At 39.7% G+C, this 9,208-nt stretch overlaps 1 protein-coding gene across 3 annotated transcripts; it reads right to left on the minus strand.

Moving 5' to 3' along the window:
* Window positions 1-3,651: 3,651 nt before the first annotated feature.
* casp9 (caspase 9, apoptosis-related cysteine peptidase) lies at window positions 3,652-9,195 on the minus strand. Of its 3 annotated transcripts, none has more exons than XM_074644667.1 (11): window positions 9,060-9,195; window positions 8,759-8,892; window positions 7,410-7,620; window positions 7,186-7,269; window positions 7,040-7,101; window positions 6,720-6,896; window positions 6,547-6,636; window positions 6,291-6,438; window positions 5,481-5,672; window positions 5,179-5,288; window positions 3,652-5,069 (listed from the first exon to the last, which is right to left on the minus strand). In XM_074644667.1, the coding sequence occupies exons 2-11, from the start codon at window positions 8,888-8,890 to the stop codon at window positions 4,965-4,967; spliced, it is 1,311 nt and encodes a 436-aa protein (XP_074500768.1). In that variant the 5' UTR covers window positions 8,891-8,892; window positions 9,060-9,195; the 3' UTR covers window positions 3,652-4,964. The 3 variants fall into 3 exon arrangements, with proteins under 3 accessions (XP_074500768.1, XP_074500770.1, XP_074500769.1); XM_074644669.1 differs by having other exon boundaries at window positions 9,077-9,095; XM_074644668.1 differs by lacking the exon at window positions 9,060-9,195 and having other exon boundaries at window positions 8,759-9,059.
* Between the last annotated feature and the right edge of the window lie 13 nt (window positions 9,196-9,208).

Here is a 9,208-nt window from a genome sequence, read left to right on the forward strand (position 1 = left end):
ATTCATATTGCACTTCAAAACAAACTATGCTAGAGGTGCTTTCAACTGCAAGAGAAACAAGAATACAGTCTGTTACAATTGTTGGGATGTGAGGATACAAATCCCTGGATAAGAAGAGGCAAAGTGTGGCAATGTTATTAAAGCTAGGGTTGGTAATCTAAAGAAACTAGCAAGAGAACGCCAGATATTAAAAATTATCCAACTGGCAAACCCAACCCAGTGTTGCCAACTCTTTTCTAATTAAAGTAGCTGGCAGCACGAGCTCCACAAGTCCCGAAAGCTAGTTTCTGTCCCTTCAGGCCTTCCTCTAAAGCAGGTATGGGCAAACTATGGCCCGCGGGACGTATACGGCCCATTGGGCTTTTTAATCCGGCCCGTCGAATATTGGTACAAAATTGTCCAAATTATAGTAAAGACCGCATTCATTTTGCCTTTTTCCTGCAATACCCGGCGTTTCAGTTGATCCCACTCCCCAGTACGAACACTCTAATAGCCCTTATTTAAAAAATTAAGAACTATTTCGACCTCACTCTGACCGTCACCACGGTCTTCACCTTGAATAAAACCATTCTTCTTCCTATTTGCGAGACCACTGTATGTTACAGCTCACCCGGTAGAGCCGGTGCTCTTACCGCGATAGGCCAGGGTTCAAATCTACCTTTAGGCACTTTTTATTTAGCCAAGGTTTTTGCCTTGTGTTCCCCCTTGTGTTTAAAAGGGCGTTTTCATTTTCTTCTTTCATAAATTACTGTTTTTCCCTTAAACCTCTGTGCGCAGTAGGTGGGATTGGTTTAGAATTGTCACAACCAAACTGACACCAAACTTTGATGCACTGGCAAAAAAGGGTGACCAACAACAGTGTTCCCACTGAAATTAAATGTAAGTTTTCTTTACTTTTTAATTAATGGCTTTTACTTGTAATTTATATTAGTTCACACAAACACTCTCCATTCATCTGACACTGGCCCGGCCCGTCTGTCAAATTTTAAAACTCATTGTGGCCCTGCTCTAAAGCCACTCCCCGAAAATTATTAATTATTATTATGAATCATTATGAACGTAAACAACTTGTGGGAGAGTCCGGTGACGCACAATGAGTGCATGGGGCAGTTTCAACTAGACATGTTACTCACTTGCTGGGAGGCAGGTGTACTTGGCCTGAGGATATTTAAAAGGTTCCGACACAGGTACAGTATCAGGTGCTCTAAAGACATTCACGTTTGCTTCACACACTCTTTTTCCAATCACTACTGCAGGGAGAGTGCAGACACGCAGGCAGGTAGGTAGGTAGTTAATTACAGTCCTGCGACAGACACAGATACCAAATGTTTTTCTTTTTTCTTTGTCAGTTTTTACGGGATGTAATGAGAATTTCAACAAATATAACAAAAAATGTTTTTGAACTCTAGCTTTAAGTGAGGAAAACAAGACAAAATGACAAACTTAAGATGTTTGAAGAACATTAATTATACGCACACCACGTAGGTGCGAGGCTATCAGAACAGAGTCAGTAAAGAAAAAGGTAACGCCTGCACGCTACTCCATGCCATTATATTTTTATTGATTACGTTTCGATCCTGCTTGGAGCTTCGTCTTGACCTGACGAAGATCCAAGCAGTATCGAAATGTAGTCAATAAAAATATTATGGCATGGAGTAGTGTGCAGGCGTTACCTTTTTCTTTAACTTAAAATGTTTCTCAAATTTAACTGGGACTCAAATTGCTGATGTAAAATTTCAAAAGTCTGATTTGGGGCAGAGACAAGAACTTAGCTTTGTTGTTTGTTACACTAACTGCAGAAAAACTATGAGACATTCAGTCACTAATCCAAAAAATATTTAAAATAGAAACATTTTAAAATACCCTAGATATCACAAACGCATAAAGCCGTCTATACTGCCTTTTTATAGACTGAATATTAGGCTGCACAATTAATCAATTTTATCGAAATCGTAATATGGTCTACTGCAGTTTTCAAATCGCAGTATTTGTTTGGTACAGATTCCCGCAAAAAATCACACCATAATCATTTTAATATGTTTTTCAACGAAAATGAGAATAATGTAAAAATGATCATTCGCTCTAATATCACCAATCATATAACAATTGCAATATCAGTCAATATAATTGCAATTAGATAGTTTTTCAAAATTGTGCAGCCATATAGTGAATATCAACATCGACACAGGGTTCTTCCCCTGTATCAATGTTGGTTTTAGAGCAGGATCTGTGCTTCAGAAGGACTGAAATAGACAATGGCTAGCATTATTTAAACAAATTACATGTTCTTAAGAGTGTGCATGCCCTTCGGCGCTAAAAGGTTTGACTGTTAGACAGAACGGGCCCTCGCCCCTTTGTTTTTTGTTGTACATCTGAACACTTTGTTCAAACTCTGAATAAGCTGAAGCTGTTTGTCCTCTGAACACCCACAAAGGTGTTTTCAATTATTCTTTTAACGCAGGGTGCAGAACCATCTGAACCTCCTCCATTGTCACCTTTCTGTTGTCAGTGTCATTCCTACACCTAGACTGAGGTGTAGGCATTTGCGGTGTAGAGACTACAGGTAAAAGAAATGCACTGCACTTTTTTTATTAGCTTCTGGTACTTGTAATTTCAGATATTGTATTGTCATCACCTATAAATATGACTAAAAGCATATCAGTATGTCATTTGGCACCCCATTACATTCATGAAGTCAAAACTGCAGCTACTGGTGACAAAGTTAAGAGCGAAAAACAACAACGTTACTGGGTGAGTGATCTAATCGACGTGAGCGTCAGAGTTTGGGTGTGTCCCATTGTCACTCATGGAAAAAAGAGACTGTAAAGACAAACTTATTGTCTGTATTATTTATTGGTTTTGATGTGAATTTTTCACACTCTACGTTGTTGATTACATTAAGTCAGAAAGATTAGTGACATGGTTTGATTTGAGCAAAACGTGATTCTATTGAGCAGGTTCCTCAGGACTCAACAATAAGGATTGCTCACTTGCCCGGGGCAAGTATAATGCCACATTGGGCTCGTAAATCTAACAACTTCCTATTTCAACAACTTTCCTATGTTATGTCACTTTGCTCAATTTTTACAAAAACAAATTAAGGCTAAAGAATGATCTAATTACAGCAAAATATATCATACTGTAGTGAGGAATAGGGGGGGGGAAATATCTATTGTATGAATTTTAATTAAATTTCTGGTGAAACCATTGAGCAACTTTAAGAGAGAAAGCAAGGCTAAGAGTCTACAGCCAAGGTAACAGCTCTGTGAGGCTATTTAGGATATGAGAGATAAACATTATGTTTGAACATACAAATGAAATGGGACCATTTCTAATTTTATGAAGACCCCTGGTGGCAGGGAAGGGAAGTAAAAGACTCACAGATCGAGTTTTCTGAGAGTCAAAAACACCACCTAGTGGTGTTTGGAGTCTAGTCAGAGAACTCACTCAATCACTGGTCAACTCTGTGCATTAAAGTGACTGTAGCACAGTCTTGGAATTTGATACATATTTAGTAGGGCTGTCAATCAATTCAAATATTTAATTTTAATTAACCACAAATTAATAGCACATTTCTGTTCAAAATGTACCTTAAAGGGAGATTTGTCAAGTATTTAATACTCTTATTAACATGCAAGTGGGCAAATATTCTAGCTTTATGCAAATGTATGTATATATTTATTATTCAAAATCAACTAACAACACAAAACAATGACAAATATTGCCCAGAAACCCTCACAGGTACTGCATTTAGCATTACAAAATATGCTCAAATCATAACATGGCAAACTCAAGCCCAACAGGTTAATTGTGTGTCAGTGTGCTGACTTTACTAGGACTTGCCCAAAACTGCATGTGATTATCATAAAGTGGGCATGTCGGTAAATGGGAGACTCGTGGGTACCCATAGTACACATTTTCATTCACATATCTTGAGGTCAGAGGTCAAGGTACCCCTTTGAAAATAGTCAGGCTAGTATCTTCACTCTAGCTTTAAAACTGAGCCCTCTACAGCCTAAAAATCGCAAGTTGCGTTAATGCCTTAAAGAAATCAGTGGCATTAAAACGAATTTGCGTTAACGCGTTATCGTATTAACTTTGACAGCTCTAATATTTATTTATGCTGGAAGAAATGGGAGGACACATTTAACTCTCATATGTGACTCATATCTAGTCAATGAACAAAAGTAATTTCTTTGCCTCCAGCCCCATTTTCTCAAAGTAAAGTTGGATGGATGGAGGCATGGATTTAAAGTCAAGTTGCCGTTTACATCCATGACCGTCCAAAATGTTATTACTTCATCATTTTATCCTGTTAGACGTGAGTTAAAGGGTCATAAAGGGTCATAATTAGCATATGAATTGACCATTGATCAGTCCGTTCATCCTTGAGAAGCTTGTGCCAGATTTGAAGAAATTCCCTCCAGGCATTCCTGAGATATCACGTTCACGAGAATGATGCAGACGGACGGACAACCTGAAAACATAATACCTTCGGCCGTGGCGGTCGCCCGGCATAGAAGCATAAAAATCTGTATATTAAAGAGACTTGAAATAAGAGTCAGCAAAGTCTTTTATATCAATTTAAATATTACAAATGGAACATTATGTTGATTGTCTGCTCTTGAAAATTGATTGATTTTCGATTTTTTGATTGAAAATTGTCGATAAGACAACAAGAATATTTAAAAAAAAAACTAACCAGAACCATATTTTCACAGTACGGAAATATTTTCTTTCCAAGATGACACCTACACCCAAAGCCAACGATTTAAAAACCCAACAAGACATGACAAACAGTGGAAACGTACAGTATAACATGATTTTGTCTGTAAAAGTACAACCACAATTTAGCAAATTCAAATTCATACAATCGCAAGAAATTACCTTCAAGCGTTATGGCATTGAAAAAGACCAACATTCCCTGAAAGTGAAACTGAGAAGTGTGAAGCCGAACTTTGCTGCTATGCTTGGGTTTGAAAGTGGAACGATTTGCGGAGGAAGTTAAAGGAACCAGGCATTTGCTTGTAGAGACCTTTTGCAGAGTTTTGAGAGACTTCATTGTTAACCTGGAAATAAGCACAAACAATAATCAGATCATGTTTAAATTAAAAAGCTCTAAATGGTCAAGGGGATCAAAAGTAAATTCATTTTGCTGGTATAATAAGAGAAGCTCACCATCGTCAACATTGTGATCAAGTCATCGGTAGCGGCATTTTCCTCAAGGATACGGTCTAGTGTCTCCACGTACCAGGAGCCTGCCTTAGGGTCTCTCCAAGAAACGTAACCTGTGTTTGTCACATTAGGCATTATTAAGACATACATAACAAGTCAAGTGCATCAAGATAAACAGATGCATGAATGCAACACACACACACACACACACACACACACACACACACACACACACACACACACACACACACACACACACACACACACACACTGAGACAAAAACACACACTGAGACAAAAACACACCAGGAAAAGTAGAGTAGGACACCAGAATGTCACTCGGGGTGGGCAGCGTAGCTCTGGCGTCCGGTTCGTCGGACGTGCTCAGAGAGTCGCTGCTGGATGACATCGGAATGGCGTCCGTCTGATCATCTGCTCCACCGATGGACGGTTTAACATCATCATCTGGGGACACCTCAAAGCCTGTGTCTGTTTGACCTTAAGGACAAAAACAAATGTGACACAATTATTATTATTACTACTATCATTATGGATTTTTTGCATGCTCTGTTACTTTAAAGGGATAGCTTGGGTGTTTTGAAGTGGGGTTCTATGAGGTACTTATCCATAGTCAGTGTATTACCTACAGCAGATAACAGTTGGCACAAAGTCCCACATAGATATGAAAAAACTAACCGATCAAGGCAGCAGTAGACCAGCAACTGCTGTGTTCTGTGAGGTAAAATTGCAGGTTTCTTTTATGGAGTCTGGTGGCTTTGGCGAGAGCATAGATGGATACAACGGTTTCAGTTCCCTTCCGGAAGAAGGCTGTCTGACGGCAAGGTGAACCAGCGAAAATATGGCGTACACATAAACTAATATTGATTTCTTTAGGTGGGCCTTTCTTTTAGGTGGCTAAAATGTTTTGCTGTCGACCCCGTCCACAGCAGTATATCGCTTTGCTTTCGTCTGTCTGCTTCTCCAAACTGGGAGCGTGCCGACCATCATCTACTGTTGGTAATACACTGACTATAGATAAGTACTTCATACAACCCCACTTCAAAACACCCAAACTATCCCTTTAAGTTGTTCGATAGTATGCTTAATGTTAGCTACCTCCTCCGCAGGCCTGTATGAAGAAAAGTTTGGGTTTTCCCTGTAAAGATGGACAATGCTGGCCATTGAGGTAGTTTGTGATGTTCTGAACTGGGACATCCTGTCCGTCCACACCATACACGGAACCAGGGAAGCGGCTGTGACTCACCTACAAACATAAATACAAGCACACATTACAAGTCACCTGGATCTGAAATTGAGCAGGTCGGAGAGAAAAATGTTTTCTGAGGAAACACAAAAACAGGACATGGCTCACCTCAGTCCCATGGGACAGCATGATAACCACACAGCAGTCATATTGTGAGTGGTCTGTCTTAGATAAAGCCGACAGTTCATGTCTGATTTGCTGAAATGCAGAGATGAGTGTTAGCTTTACAACCATGAGCTTAAAGTTTTACATGACACGGGAGCAGAAGAAATGACTCTTACTCTTTGTTTCAGGTTTGTCTTAACGTTCACAATAAAGTTGAGTGCCTTGAATCTCCTCTCCAGCTTGTCAGAATCTATGTTGGACCCTTTGCGATTACTCAGCTGGCTCTCTGGTTTAAAGTCTACGTTGTTTATGATGAGGCAATGTCCACATGGGCTGGCATCCATTTTATAGCTCTGACACACACATACACAGAAAAAGGAAGTGGAGAAAGAGGCATGATGTAAATATATTATCTGAGATTTAGCAAAGCTTGCTTCTACAACAACTTTTGTCTTTCTGTCGGTTGTTAAGTGCATGATAAATAAATGATGCTTACCTGAATACTATCCCGTCGAATTCTGACTTGTTGCACTGGTTTTATGTACTCCCTTTCAGGTGCTGTGACATGAGCATCAATATGTGTTAAAGCATCAAGAAACTTACCAGACTGTTACCAGCATGTAAATTAATTGCGTTACTTACATGGACTTGGAGTAGGACTGGGCCTCCGTATTGGATAGACAGGGACAATGTCTATTCTTTGCTTATCAACATCCATAGGAGAGCCTATTAAAGAAAGAAAGCGCACATATATGAGCCACCAAAGTGTTGATATTACAAGACCAGAGGGTTACAAATTATTGTAATAATTTGCCCACAAAGACTATTTTTTAAAGACAGTATACTCATTAATGTCTCACACTTACGAATCGGGAGAGGCTGGACAACGAGGGGGACAACCTCAGTGGGTGTTGCAGGCTGCAGCTGAACTGCTGGAGCTCCATTCTGGAGAAGCTCTGCCAAACTGTGCTGTCCTGTCTCCCGAAGGCACTCCAGAAATAATGGAAAGGCCCGACTCCCACGGGTCTCCAAGTCCTGGACTAACTTCCTGGCCTGGTTACGTCTGGTCCCAGAGCTCTGACAGGAGAAACAGTAACAGATGTGATTTAGATTTTTTTAGGATCTCTTTTAGCCCAGTTGGGGGCTATTCTATATATCACTTTACTAGATACAAACAGAAACAAACAACATTTATGTAAGTTAAACACTTAAAACCCACAATACATTGTACAGCACACAAAATAACATTAAAGCTACAGTAAATAGAAATGGAGCAAATATGATTAAAAAAAGTTATATTTATAAAACCGTCACTATATCCTGACAGTAGAGCATGAGACAGGTAATCTGAAAAAAATCATGTTCCTCTGTGTCCTCTGGTGCTCCTAATGGCATCTGCAAGATTTCACAGACCGGAGGAAAACAACCAATCAGAGCCGAGCTGGAGCCTGCTGTCTCTGAGCAGCTGTCAATCACTCGCAAACTCCAATCAAACGGTCAAACTAGGCAGCGATGATCAAATATGAATCAATATTCTGGTACTGTAATACCTATTTCTCGCCTCAAATGTTTTCAGAAACATCTTGTAGTGTACTGTTTAGCTGTAAAATTAGAAAATGTGTGACCCGGCAGCCATGTTGAGATCAGTTGAGGAAATACCAAGCACCGCCCACCAGCTGGAGCAAACTTTCTCATATTATATATTACATTATATCATATTATATATTAATTCATATTTGATCAGCGATGGATCCGAGTTCGCGAGTGATTGACAGCTGCTCAGAGATGGCAAGACTCCAGCTCGGCTCTGATTGGTTGTTTTCCTTCGCTCTCTCTCTCTCTCTCTCTGAAATGACCTGTGATTGGCCAAAGTCTCCTGTCACAGGCTATATTTTCTAAATCCTGAAAACAGAGCCATGAGAAGGTGCAGAAGTCTTCTCTCAGAACACTTGAATTACAATATGCTGAAAGGTTATTATGGATTTTTTTGCCCAATGATGTCAAAAACATTCTGCTTACTGCCACTTTAAAACAACAAAATACAACAATTGATGCCCTATGCAGCAGGGAACCCACCTTATTTACAACAAACTATATCATCATTAACTAGCTACACATATTTCTATTAACTGTTCCTAGCCATTTGACAAGGTAATGCAACACACACAAAGAATTAACCTGAACTTGTAAGCCCTGATCGACACAGCTGTCTTACCTTTATCTCATCAATCATGTCCTGGGTAAAAACTCCTTTTTCCAACAGACCATCATAGAGGTTTTCTGGGTCCAGGTCTGTCACCAGATTGGTCCTGTTGCGTTGAAGAATCTGCTTGTGGCTTTTCTCCATAACTCCAATCAATAATATCCAATCAATAATATCCAATCAATAATAATAATAACGACCACAGTGACAGAGGAGTGTCATAAAAGCTGTATTTTGTGTTAAAACTGTCCTAAAATGTGCTGCAATGTTCCCTACTCGTTTGTGAAAGAGAAAGAGAAAGTAAACCTTGTACCTGTATAATTATATCACCTTCTCGTTTCTCGTGTTTGTTGCGTTAGCCACTTCCGTGTTTACATCATTCGCCGTCTGTGATTGGTCAACTGAAAAAAAACAGGGTGCGCTTGATTTTGTTTACCGCGCGGCGCCGCCACACGGCCAGCG

Source organism: Sebastes fasciatus, chromosome 8 (genome assembly GCF_043250625.1).
Source record: "Sebastes fasciatus isolate fSebFas1 chromosome 8, fSebFas1.pri, whole genome shotgun sequence".
NCBI classification, from domain to species: domain Eukaryota; kingdom Metazoa; phylum Chordata; class Actinopteri; order Perciformes; family Sebastidae; genus Sebastes; species Sebastes fasciatus.